This window comes from Engystomops pustulosus, chromosome 7, assembly GCF_040894005.1.
Source record: "Engystomops pustulosus chromosome 7, aEngPut4.maternal, whole genome shotgun sequence".
Taxonomy (NCBI): domain Eukaryota; kingdom Metazoa; phylum Chordata; class Amphibia; order Anura; family Leptodactylidae; genus Engystomops; species Engystomops pustulosus.
In genome coordinates this window covers 52,128,844-52,142,777 of record NC_092417.1, presented here as the reverse complement: position 1 = coordinate 52,142,777, position 13,934 = coordinate 52,128,844, and the positions used below count along the sequence as shown (strand labels likewise).

Below are 13,934 nucleotides of genomic sequence, written 5' to 3'. Positions count from 1 at the left end.
CAACAGCAGACAGTTTAATGCACCAGAGTCATATGCTAAACACGGCCGACCATCAATCCACAAGGAACAGTTCCCGACAGCTGTACCTCGGAATTTACAAGAGACAGCACAACAGCTGTAACCACTATAATCACAGATACATCAAAGTGGATGGATCGTGAGCTCTGCAGCTCATACAACAGATTCCAAGCACAACCAACACAATAACAGAAAAAAAACCCAACAACCAGGCAGCAACTGCACAAACACGAGAGCTGGGTGCACGGTGCAAAAAGTATGTAAAAAATCCCATTTCTATCTGTAGCCTGGCCTTCACACAACATCCTGGTCATACCTCAGTGTTGGGGTGGGGTGGGGGTATAGGAGCCACATGTGTTCACATCACATCCACAACAGGGAGAAAGGCATCCCAGCTATTTGGGGGTCAGTTACTGCTATGCACCCAACTCCCTTAGCGGTCCTGTGACAGTGCTGCATTGGTTCTTTGTCGAACATTAGACTTCACCCAGCCTGTGATTAGGTAGGCAGCAGCCTGAACTTGGTTGTGCCAAGAAAGGGAGTACATTATTACACTTTGAATAGATTTTTAATTTTTTTACTTCTTGGATTTGACAGGTTATGCCATTGATTTGTGGGCAATCTTTAGTAAACCACAATTGTGTTATTTAACTTTACCTATGAGCTTAAAGTGCAGGGAACTGATACTTTGGAAATTTGAAATTCTGCTCAACAGGTTAGTGTGTTTTCTGAAAACTTTCGCAGTGCATGGAGTTTGTCCTTTCAGAATGAAACACTGCAGCATTTCTGGCCTAAATGGATATATGTCTGTACTAGATTTCGATAATGTCTGTACTAGCATCTATAACGATTGTACATGCAGATGTACTCTTAAAAGAAATGAGGATAAATCGGCAATGGACTATTTTCCCCCCTGACTGGCTGCTAGTTGCAGTCTATTCACTGCAGGCCAACAGAAGGTCACGTGACTGGAGTGCAGATCTCAGGTCACATGACCTTTTGCAGTGGTGGGGAGTAAACTCTGCTCATCCCCATGGCAGGGAGCGCTCTTGAACATAATGCGAATAGCAGTGGTGAACAGTCAGTGTGATATCTCAATCCTGCAGAGTGACAGGGGACACATATTATCAGTCCACTGCCACACCAGCTCTGCGTCTGCTACGACAATCACATAAAAAAAATAAATAAATTAAAAAAAAATTAAAAATAACTGGATCTCCCTGCAGAGTGGGTTAATAGACATGCAGAGAAGATGCTATGTGCATCCTTTCTACACATCTGTAGATACAGATCACTGACAACAGTGATCCTGTGGGATGTTACCATAAAACCACTGTGATCTGTATACAATAGTAGGGCACAAATAAAAGGGGGATACAATGTGTTCCCTATTAAGTGTAGCCCCAGTTTAAAAAACAAATACAAAAAAAAAAAAAAAAATCCCCAGCTACCAAAAATTATATATAAAAAAAAATTAAAATAAAACATTTCAATTGGGGGGCCGGTAGAGATGAGTGGGCACGACTTCTGTGTTCAAACTCGGGCAGGCGACCTGGACATAATGCTGGATTGTCAGCTGTGGGTAGTGCAAGGGGCTTCAATTTGCCAGATTAGCTGTTGCAAGAAGCATCAATATGGGGGGTGTCGGTGGGTCTTTGGGTGTCTGGGGCGAAAGCCACGGTCTGACCTGGGGGATGGGGGAGGGTTGCGTTCGACAAGAAAATCATTACAGCCAATTTGCTCCATTAAAACTGTATATGCTTAGGAGTTATTTTCATGTATTACTTAAAAATTTCATACTTCTTCTTAGCCAAAAAATACTCCTCAAAAAGGTGAAAGGACTATCGATACCCTTCTGGAATAATGTCAGTGCGACCTCTGGATGTACGCATATCTTCTGCTTATTTGTTTAATCACAGATTTATATTTGCTATCTGAAAGTCATACAAGTCAATACAGAGCAGGTTTTTCTGAGAAGCCTGTGCTTGTACCCAGCAGGCAGTTATCAGCGGGCCACACAAAGCCATTATGCATTGGACATTCAGCACTATTACACATGGTAAGTAACTGTGGTGGTGTCCATCAGTCTGTGTGTATCTGGCTTCAGTGAAGAACCCCCCAATCCCCAATCTACCCAATTGACCGCTGCAGAGGGGTACGGCACAAGTCACATCCAGGAAAGCAAATACTGACAAGGACCACCACACCGCATTCATCTTACACTACTACCACTGGGATATTTTAGGATCCAAGAAACTCACTCCAAGCAGTAATTTCCCTTAGTCGGATCATAGTTATCTCTATACAATATACAATCTAGTTCAATTATATATAGGAAAAACGAGAACGCACAAAGATGAGATAAAATAAAGTGATGAGTTTATTCCATGCGTGAAGTTTCGGTGGGTTATCACCTTTCTCAACTCACCGAAACATTGCGCATGGAATAAACTCACTTTTTATTTTATCTAATGAACTGCTATGTGCGGTCTCATTCTTCCTATATATTATTCAAACTCCCTGTCTGGGGTTTGGGGCGTTGCACCCTCCCTTTGTTTGGGGTTTTTTTTTTTGCATTGTGCTGCTGGGGACTTTTCTCAGATTAGTAAAATTATAGATAGAAATATTTTTTTTTCCTGCAGAGTCCAGCACCAAAACATTAAGTAACGTTAACATTAAGGGGGGTTCACATTCAGACAAAATAAGATGAAAAACAAAAAATAGGACATACTTCCGGAGCAAGGTATTCTGGGGTTCCACAGAACGTCTTCATTGTTGCTCCATCCTTTATACCTTCTTTGCACAGGCCGAAATCTGTAATTTTTATGTGTCCATCTTTGTCCAGCATAAGATTTTCCAACTGGAAAAAAAAAATTAAAACTAAACACAAATTGTTTGGGTTTATTTGAAATTCCTCACATAATTATAAAAATGATATCGCCGGCAGATGTTCTGCTCTTCCCCCCTTGCACCTCGCATCTGTCTGTTGTGTAACCTCAGATAACCCGGGCATTGAGTGCAGACGTTTCCAACACACAATAAAAACAGGACTGCTCTTCTGGTCCCATTATCCGGTCAGAGGGGGTATTTATAGTGTCAGGCAGGTAAGTTGAGACGCTTCTCAAGGATTTTTATTACAGATAAATTTTTACCTTATTCTATTTTGTAAACACTCAACTGCACAAGTACAAAATATTGGCTTAAAAACCTGCAAAGGATGCCAAGACACCAACAAAGAAAATGTTTTAAAGAAGACATGTCATCAGAATTTTACCACTCACTCCATTTATACAGCTGGTAAAGAGTTAAATGTCCTCCCCAGATCACCTAATATTATTTGCCACTGAAGCACTGTATCTTAAATGGGTTATCCAAGCTTTGCAAAAACAATATAACCGTCCCAAAGGGGGAAGGCTGTAAAAATATATATATATATATATATATATATATTTTTTAAAATTACGCTCATCTCCTCTATTGATCTTGTTGCCCCTCACAGCCGACCATCAGTCTGCTTACAGAGGCAGGCGCTGCCATCTGACTACTTCCGCTCACCTGAGCGCAGCAATAGATGGGTGGGGCCCCTGTAAACTAACAGGGGCATGGCACCGACAAAGCATCGGTGCAGGACAAAGGGAGCAATGGAGGAGGCAAGTATATATATTTTTGGTTTTGTAAACAGCCCTAAGGCCAGTTATATCGTTTTTGCCGGGACAACCACTTTAATCACAACCGGTTTTATGATATTCAAATAAGTAGACATGAGTCAACTTCTGAAAAGAGTCAGGTTTTCCCTGTCCACAACAGAATGCCGTCCCTCGCACTTGCATGGTAATTTTAGAAGTGAGTAATGTGTGGGAAACTGCAGTTCTTCGCACTATTTCACAACCCTGCATTGGACGGGCCAATAGGTAGAATGCAAAGCCATAGGTAGTGGGCAGGGCCAACATGGACAAAGGGAGAAACAGTCCTGGGAAAGATTTAAATGGGGGAAGAAGGCAGATTTAAGCTGGGACCTGTGTGTAAGGTTTATTGTGCCGGTTCTTGATGACAGGTTTCCTTTAAAAGATGCAGTAATGTGGTCCCTGCTAGATTAAATTATGCTGATAATGCCCACCAGAGACCTCCTTGCTCATTAGCATCATTTTAAAAGTTGATAAGTTGGGAGGCCAATTTATCATGCTCCATTTTGAAGGCAGATTTCCTTTAAGTGTACAAAGAAGGAGCTGCAGCACTTCCCCTAACATAGAGGCCAGTGCCAAATGCTGATCCAATCCCTACCATTTTAATAATGACAACCCAAACAAAAAATATGCAGAGAGGCTGGAACGCCCAACTAAACAGAATTCTTATTAGGGATCTGGAGCTGTACATCAAAATGGAGCGTTCCAAAGCAGTTCAAGCAGTATCAAGAGTGAAGTAAACAAGAGAGTGCAGCACAATCACATGACTACAGGTCCACCACCACCGATAGTCCTATAGCAGTGGTGATAGATATTGGACCACTAGGGATTTCATAATAAAAGACATGTCATCAATATTAAAGTCCCTATTAATATACCCTTAGGCTATATTTACATGGACGTATGCTGGACAAGCATACGTCTGGCGCGCTGGAGAAGAGGCGGGGTCACCCCTCCCCTCTCCATAGACATGCACGGCGCATAGATGTCATATCATTCCCTGTGTGCACATGTTCTATCTTTTCCCAATGTATGGAGAGGTACGGTCCCTTCTTAGAGGTGTTCAAACCACTAGAACTAAATGTGTTCAGGACATAGATAGTCTTCCTCACGGAAGAAAGCAGCCATGTTCACCTAATCTCGGGCAACTCCTTGAAGAGCATTCTCAAATCCCAAAAGGAAATACCTTTAAATCTCTGTAAACTACATTTTTCTCAGAATGAAGATAATCTAATGCGGAAACGATCTCCGCTCCATAAAACCGCGCTCTGTCTTCAGAAAATATACGTTCTCTTGATAGGTGAAAGAATAGCTGAAAAGACAAGAAGCAAATAGTTATTTGAGGCGGATAGTAGTTCAGATTCTGAGTTACCCTCATCTATCCCAACTTTAATGATTGAGTACTCATACATGAAAGGGATTTCCTGGGTGCCCAATGTATTTTTTGCCAGTGAAGCCCCAAACGGCTGTTGCCTCCAGAGGAAAGTCCATATACCAGAGGCCTGTGTTTTCTGTACAAATGACCCATCCTTTGTGACTGTGCTGAAGTTCCCTGGCATTGCTGCTATACAGTGGAAGAAACCTTCTGCTACATCCACTGTATAGGTTTCATTTTTGGAGGGCATCTGCAACCAACAAATGATACATGGTCGCAGTTTCGAACCACAATGACCACGTACTATCCCAAGTATAGGTCAATAGTATAATATATATTATATATATATATATCTCACAAGGAGGAAGTCCAAGCAGCACAAACTTAAATCCAAATTGGTGGGTGCAAGTTTATAAGGACCGGTCCATAGGTACTTCAAAAATATCCAAGGAAAAACAGCACTACCACAGGCAGTAGTAGGAAAAAAAAAAGTGAATCCTTATTATTCCATCAAATGCGACGTTTCGGCCCTGTTAGAGCCTTTTTCAAGCTTGAAAAAAGCTCTAACAGGGCCGAAACGTCGCATTTGATGGAATAAAAAGGATTCACTTTTTTTCTACTACTGCCTGTGGGAGTGCGTTTTTTCCTTGGATAGATATAGATATATATACACACACACACACAAATGGTATTCCTATGGCAGCAGCTGTGCAGAAACAGTCTTTGTCTGGTCCCAACATTATCAGCTTATTCTATCAGTATCCTCCTCCAGGATGGAACATACTTGGCCTATACTAACATTTAATAAAGCTCCTTGACACAATAGTATTTACCTCTCCTCCGTTTGCATATTCCATAACAAAACATAAGCGATCATGAGTCTGAAAGGAATACTTTAGTGCCTGGAAAAAGAAGAACACATGATGTATATTTATGGATCTTGCATAAGCAATAATATTGAGATTTATTCCACCGTTGCCACACACTGCAGCATGTACAGGGTTTAATAGGGACAAAATGGCAGCCTAGCTGTCCAGGTTCCTGCCGTCATTGTACAGGGTCAGTTTCATATGATGCAACTGTATGTCACGGTGTGCCAAGTTACACACCTTGATAAGCACTTAGGTTGATCTGAGTCAAGGGCTTAACCAGATGTCCCCATTTCAAATAAATTACATTAAAGCATCTGAAGTTGATACTGCATGACACGAACATGCACGCAAGAAAAGCACAGCAAGAGTGTACTGCATGTAGCATACCCCTGGGATACCCAAACTATAGGCAGAGAACCAAGCTGAGAAACTAAAAAGCTCATCTCAATACATACAGTTGCATGTTACACGTGGCCAAGGTAATATCACCTTGCAAAAAAATAGAAAAAATTAAAAGCAAAATGAAAAAAAAAAAAAAAAAAAGTACTAGGGTCGAGTAAAAGAAAGAACACAAATCAACAGGAAGCAGTTTACTTAAGAGGTCTGTGCAGTGTGAATCCCTGTAGGCCAGTGGTGGCGAACCTATGGCACGCGTGCCAGACAGGGCACGCAGAGCCCTCTCTGCTGGCACGCATGCCATGGTCCTCCACTGTGTGTGCTTCATTAATGGAGCTCCGGCCACACCACAAGCTGCTGCTGCTGCGTGCCGGAGCTCCAGTGATTCTCTGTGCATCGGAGAGGCAGAGCAGAGTAACACACTCTCTGCTCTGCTACACACCTCAGCTGACGGGCTGTAAGCTTCCCAGTGCAGGCTGCAGCTGACCTGTTCTGCCATCACTTGTGGAGCAGCAGCGGGTCACTGGCTCCCTCTTTGCTCCCTCCCCCTCCTCCTCCTCACTGAACCTGAGCCCGGGAAGACAGAAGCCGGCAGCCAGGAGTGCAGAGCAGCAACGAAGATAAGATAACAAAGTCCCTCACTACAGGCAGGGGAAGCCAGGTACTCCATTGTCTGCTGTCTGTGTAAGCAGGCAGCAGCTTAAGTGTTAAATAATTGATTTCAGTGTTTTGTGCCCTCCACCCCACAACACCCACTTTGCCCCAGTGAGGAGATCTTGCTAAATAGGTTTCCCCATCCCCCTCAGTGCCTGCTAGTTTGTTTCTATTTAACCAGGTTGGATTTGGACCTCATTTAGTCACTTTTCCTGGCACATTCAGTCCCTGCCCCTGTTTCCCTCTCCCACAGTGCTGCTTTCACCTTCTAAATTTTGACAGATTAAGACCCCTTTCACACTTGCCAGTGTGATGCGCTGAATTTGCATGCGCTGGATTGCCCAGGCCGAATGCTGCATACCAGAGCTGCACTGACCTGCTGAATTCAGGTCCAGTTTGCAGCGTTCGGGCCGGGAGATCCAGGCAGCACATGCTGCGAGTTCAGCGCATCACACTCACAGGCGTGAAAGGGGCCTTAAACCTAAATTCTTGTGATTGAGATAGAGACACAGGGTGCTAGTTGACTATTTAATGCACTTGCAAAGAAATGCATATCTACTGGTGTAGCAGTAGCATTGGTGTCCTTTTACATGATGCCATATCTTCACTGTATGGCGGGGATAATTATCACTATATGGTGCCAATGTTCATCACTTGCATTAAAAGCAATTACTGTATGACGGTAATATTAAGCATGATTCCATTTATGTTGTTGTAATAGTGATGCTCATCATGTGGCAGTATTATTTGGCATTTAAATAGTGTTATTGTGGGTATTATTGGTCTAAATTACCATGCTGGCACTTTGCGATAGATAAGTGGGTGTAGGCTTGCAGTTTGGGCACTCGAGTTCTAAAAGGTTCGCCATCGCTGCTGTAGGCTCTTGTTTTCTCCATCTCAGGGAAGCAAGTGTACAAGCAGGAGAAGTGGTGTAAATACAACCCCAAGTACCCCCCATCCCGTTCTTGAGATCCATCAATATCCATGTGGATAGGAAATAACTTGTGACAACCCCTTTAATCAACTTAATGGAATGTATTAATTTGTCGAACAATTTAGATTTTTTTTTAATTAGGGATCCACAACTAAACAAAAAAAACAAACAAACACATTCTTAGTTCTCTGCTGGGGTGGAGACAATAAAACTGGGGCAAAGCCAAAATTGGAGATATGGAAATACTGATGTTGCCCCTGAAGCTTGGGGGAAACATGGAAAAAAGAAGGGCGTAGAGATGCACATGGTCAACAGATCACATTTACTGGTCTTCAAACTAAAGTTGGGTTATATAAAATTGTTTTTTGGGCTGCTTTGAAAGGAACAGGTAACCCATTTAATTTAAAACAATATGAAAAATGTATTTTATGAATATTGCAGTCTCCTGCAAATGGAAAAAGTGGCTACTGGCTGACTAGGATCTTGTCCAACTGTCCCCAACCAGGGACAACACACAGTTGCCATTTCTGGGCCAGCAGTTTCCTTGTACTTAATAACCCATCTATGTTAACTTATGTCTGGTACTTACAGTTAGGAAAGGATGCCTAGAATTCTGTAAGACTCTGTTTTCAGTCAGTGTATGTGCTACTTCATCCTGAAATTAAAAAAAGGAAATGTTGGAAAGAAAAGCAATGTTGATTATTTCTATTACTTAATAGTACTGTGTTTTCCAAAAAAATATACATATTTTTAAAAAATGGAGCGCCGCCTTTGCTTTGCTGTTCTGAAGTAGTCCCTCAACCATCATACAATAATAGTATATAATGATGTTAATGGTGTATCAATTCTCTATTCTAAATAAACAAAGGAGGAAACCAACTTTTATCGACAAGAGTCACTCTACACAGCACCTACCTATGTAGGGGACATGGCAATTTTCTGCATTACAAAAACTACCCATTGATGATCAACAAACAATCCCCAGACACAGAATGACCATGCCATGTGACCATATTTTCATTCCAATTACAAATTGTCGATGGAGGGCCCAAGTGTTCAGCTGAATGATGGCTTGTCTGCTTTGGATAAGCCAATTTTTGTTATAATGAATCCTCAAATTGTGACAAAACATTTAGAGGGGTTGTGTCAGAGTTAATGAAAAGAAGACATACCGTATTTTCCGGGCCATTAGGCGCACCGGAATATAAGGCGCAACAGTCCGATGCGCCTTATATATGTAATAATTCCATATATAAGGCGCATCGGACTATAAGGCGCAGGGTCCGGGGGCGTGGCGGAGGTCCGGGGGCGGAGCGGAGACCCGACGCCGAGAAGAGACTCGGAACGCGGGGAAGGTGAGCGGGGAAGGTGAGGGGGAGGTAGAGAATAGAATACTTACATAGATCCCCGCTACCGGAGACAGCAGATCTCCAGCGGGAACCGCAGACCATGCGGCAGAAGTTGTTCGTGCCGCGTGGTCTGCAGTTCCCGCTGGAGATCTGCTGTCTCCGGTAGCGGGGACCTATGTAAGTAGGGTCCGCTGCCTCATATAGGGCGCACCGGACTATAAGGCGCACTTTGGATTTCCAAGGAAATCCAAGGCTTTTCAGTGCGCCTTATAGTCCGGAAACTACGGTATTTAGATTCAGCAATTCAGGTTTTGGGCCTGTGCCCGACCACACGTTTCATGGGGTCACAGGACCGGTTTCCTCCAATGACTCCTCTTCCCAGACATGGGTCACCATTTCTATTTTCCAAGGGACTCAAATTCCAATGATGTCCTCTAGTCTGTGGAAGCCACGCATTGAATAAGACAGGTTCCGTGAACCCCTGAAACATCCGATTGGACAAAGGACAAAACCCAAAGTCCATGAACAACCCAGGAACTGGAATATGGGGCACAATAATTAGGTGTTATTTTTTTCCCCTGGCCTTAGCCCTTCAAATCTATGAGGTATGAGGAGCAGGATTTTCCACCCCAAGTTCAATCCTGATTTAGCAGTTGCCTAGAATGTTAATGTTTTTGTATCACAGCACAATCCACTGCACCCACCTTTGCAACAATTACTTCCTTTTTTAAAATTTTCATAGCATAATATCTTCCCGTTGCTTTTTCTTTGACTAAAATGACTTTTCCAAAGGTACCTTTCCCCAGTAGCTTCAGATATTCAAATTCATTCATTGTCTGTAAATACAAGAAGCAGCACACAAGGAGTTTCCTGCAGTTCAGTTTTGTGCAAAGCCGCAAACAATATTTATTTGTCACTGAGGATTAACCAGTCAAAGAAGAGTATAAAAACAAGTGTTTCATATTCTCCTTCCCTTTATAGTAAAAGGGGACTATAACTAAAATACTACAAATAACAGAGATAGATGTCCTTAAATAGGACCTTCTGATCTTGGATCATTCATTTCATCTAAGAGCTCCACCTCCCACAATCCTTCATCACCTATTAACGAGAATATCTAGTTTAAACAAAGTTTATACATTCTAGAAGAGACCTGTATAATGTTTGTGTAACATATTGGCTAGGCCTTTATAATATAAAGTCTTACTGCTCTTACAATAAAACATTCCCATGTATGATTTATGAAGAGGAGGTCCTCTTTGTAAGGAGGAAAGAGTTTCCCCATCATCATAGAAAAACCATGGGAATCGGTGCAAAAGGAGGTCTGAAAAGAAGCAAAAATATCACTATAAAGTTGTGGCCTATTATAGACAGTACAGGTCCTATTACTCTCTTAAACCAAACAGGGATTAAGGAAACCTATGATGACGAGCACAGGAGTCCCGGTAGACAAACCCACCCAAGGCTTTACAACTATTCCAGAAGATACCAGAGTTGGAAAACCTCTAGGGCCAATTCTGGATCTATAACAAATCTGACAATGACTGCCAAGGGTCTGATTTTACCCCAAGTCGATGTTTGGTTTTGGAGCTTGGCCCCATTCGCACAAGGTCAAACTGAAATGGAGGCTCTGCTATTATATACTGTTGCCTAACAAACCCAAAATGTGAGCTAAAGAAACATGAATATGCAGAACATACTAATTATATCTGGTACATTAAACAGATCAGTTCCACAACTGTAGCAGTTTATGACCACAGAGGAAGGGGTTAACTTACTACTTTGTGTTTTGGTTTTGAAAAAGAGACTTCCATTTCCTCCGCACCGGAATTATCACTCGGGGAGCCAGACCTAAAATCCATCATCTCTTCCTCCTGTTTCTTAAGGCTGTCGGCTACTGCCTGGATGGCTTTTATCCATTCTTCCCTAAGAAAAAGGACAAAATCATTGAAAATATAACAAAAAAAACTATTGAGAATCAAAATTTGAGCTTTTATGAGGTCTAGTCAACAACAGGCTGATGCCTATGTTACTACCATCAATCGAAGTCCTAGATTTATGACCAGACACCAAAGATCCTTTCAAATTACCAGAAACCCTGCCCTGGATTGTTACTTTCAGAAGTATCCACCAAAATAATATAAAACTTTCAAATAATTTTATTTTTTTTTCTAATAAAAGGAATCAAAATTTGACACTGACTAAATACAATCCTTATAACTAAACAAGATCAAAACATGTGACATGTGACCAAATGATTAGAAACAATAAAGAAAAAAATCAGCTGCCTACATCCACCACTAGAGGGAGGTAATTGAATACGGATTTATACAACTTATTTCACTTATTAACTTGGTCGCAGGGGTAACACAGTTAATTCTCCACTTTTTGGTACCATACATATTATTTAAATGAGAGGATCTAATGGGGGACATGTATCACTCCTATTGCTTTCTATTTTTGTGCAATTTTTTTGTGAGACTTTTCACAGTTTGAGACTTTTTAGGTGCAGAGTCAAGCAGGGTACTAAAGTTAGCTGCCTCCAGGATGGAATGCAGTAGCCTAATTTATCTTTATAGATGTTTGCTCAACTTTTAGGCTCTAAAATTGTCCCATTCTTGAACCTAATAAATCCAAAACGGAGCATGCTAGACCCAAACTTACCTTTGGGAGCTACTATGTGGGGCTAAAAAGTCACACACCACAAAAAGGTCGCAAATGTTAGACTAAACAGGCAACTCATCACATGTATTACAAAAGGGAAAAATCTTAAGATACATTGCAACGATTAATTAGGCCGACTTCAGGAAACTTGAAAAAGTGGCACCCGAAAAACTATGATAAATGTGCCCCAATAAGTTGCTATCGACGACTGATACACTTTTTATTTGCATAAAGAGAAAAAGGAGTTAAAATCCATAAATGAAGACATTTCTGGGACAAAATGGTCAACAAGTAAAGTGCCAGAGTGATGTGAAAAATGTTAATGTGTAGCGACAGATCCGGATGTACTACATCACCATATGCTCCATCTGAAGCGGCATTTAAAAGATTCAATTTGAAATGTTTAAGATGTTCATTTTCAACATCCACAAAAAGTTTTATTTTTAGATCAACAGCTGGACATGCTTCCTATACTACGAGCATCAATTTATTTTAGTTTCAATTTGACTTTGTCTGTTTATATACAGAATACAATAATATTGGACTACACTTAGTATCACATATTAGCATGTAGCACTGGTGTGTAGCCTGGCATCGGCCTATATAATCATCATCATGAATTGGATAGTAATAGCAGCAGATAGACCCATGTTAACACAACTATATAAAAGATACAGAGGGGGTTCTGGGTGTTGCACCCCACTGATTATCAGGTGCTGCTCTCATTCACTTTCTATAAAGTCGGCCAATTGGGCCGATACATTACACACACACAGACACATATAGGCAGATTTCTGCTCACATCCTAACGTAAATCACTGTAGCAGGATATCCAAATAAAACTAATCTTCAGAGGTTTCATGACTAAAATCACACCACTGAAGTCGGAGATTTTGGTCCATCCCTGATTTCCAGAATGAACTCCCCCAATATGAGCTACGACATCATGTAATAATCCTTAAAAGTCAACAATTGAGGGCAAGTTATAAAGTCAAATCAAAAACATGACAACTTCTTCTATCCAATCCTAACTTTTGACCAAATACATTCATACATAATAAAATCTAAAGAAGAAAAAAATCACATTATAAGATCTAGCAACTTTCATTCAAACTTCACAATACATGTCTAGACAAAGTGTCAAGAAGAAATTGTTGGATATTAAATGTGGTTTCCAACATGAAAAGGTGGCATCTTCTGCACCAGCCATTCATTTGGCTGCTTCATGATTAGCCGGCATTATTCTACTTCATTTACACAGACAATGAAACTTCAGAACCAAAGTCATCACACTCCCAAACAGGTCTTCAAAAGGACTAATATGAGATCACAGTTTTGTTGGTGCCACCCTGTTCCACCACCCGCATCTTCTGCATTGTGCAGAGTTGAGCGCTTATCTGCTCTGAGATTACAAGAATGTTTAATTTATTGGGTTAAACACATTTCCAAATCTTAATCTGCAGCCTATAAAGATCTGCCAATATCATTTTCACATATATGTAGATAGTTTTGGTCATTTTCTAAACTGGGGAAGTGTGAGAAGTGCAATGATGCAGGAAATGCTTAGGGCAACAGAGTGACCTTGGAAGTAGAATCAGCACCCAATCTCAGGTCTCAGGTCTCTCCCACCACCGAAAAATTCACAGTTAAAGCAAAGAACATCAGTGAATGCAGGGGTGGGATTCGATGAGTTCGACATTAAAATCATGACCGGCTTGCCTAGTCTGGGAAAAAAAAGTCTGCAGAGCTGGCTCCCACCTGTTGCTCTCCGATGACACAGGCCACCATATGATGGCGTGTCTGCCTAGAAGAGGTCAAAGGTGACCTGGTGCAGGTGGACATGTGATGTCACCACGCACCCCAGCTTCAAGATCAAGGTGCAAGGAGAGCAACAGGGCAAGTATGTTGTTTCATATACTGTTGGTTACTGGGGCATTGTTGTGGTTACTGCTGGCATTACCGTGACTACTGCTGGCATTATCGTGCATC

At 41.5% G+C, this 13,934-nt stretch overlaps 1 protein-coding gene across 4 annotated transcripts in view; it reads right to left on the bottom strand.

Moving 5' to 3' along the window:
* The window catches only part of LOC140069790 (RAC-alpha serine/threonine-protein kinase), an 85,860-nt gene that overhangs the window by 19,798 nt on the left and 52,128 nt on the right, over nucleotides 1-13,934 (bottom strand). For all 4 annotated transcript variants that reach the window (XM_072115892.1, XM_072115891.1, XM_072115894.1 and 1 more), the window contains 6 exons: nucleotides 11,060-11,207; nucleotides 9,986-10,117; nucleotides 8,522-8,587; nucleotides 5,910-5,978; nucleotides 4,888-5,013; nucleotides 2,750-2,878 (listed from right to left, as the gene is read on the bottom strand). In XM_072115892.1, the coding sequence (XP_071971993.1) occupies nucleotides 2,750-2,878; nucleotides 4,888-5,013; nucleotides 5,910-5,978; nucleotides 8,522-8,587; nucleotides 9,986-10,117; nucleotides 11,060-11,207 (670 nt within the window). The remainder of the gene's footprint in view (nucleotides 1-2,749; nucleotides 2,879-4,887; nucleotides 5,014-5,909; nucleotides 5,979-8,521; nucleotides 8,588-9,985; nucleotides 10,118-11,059; nucleotides 11,208-13,934) is intronic.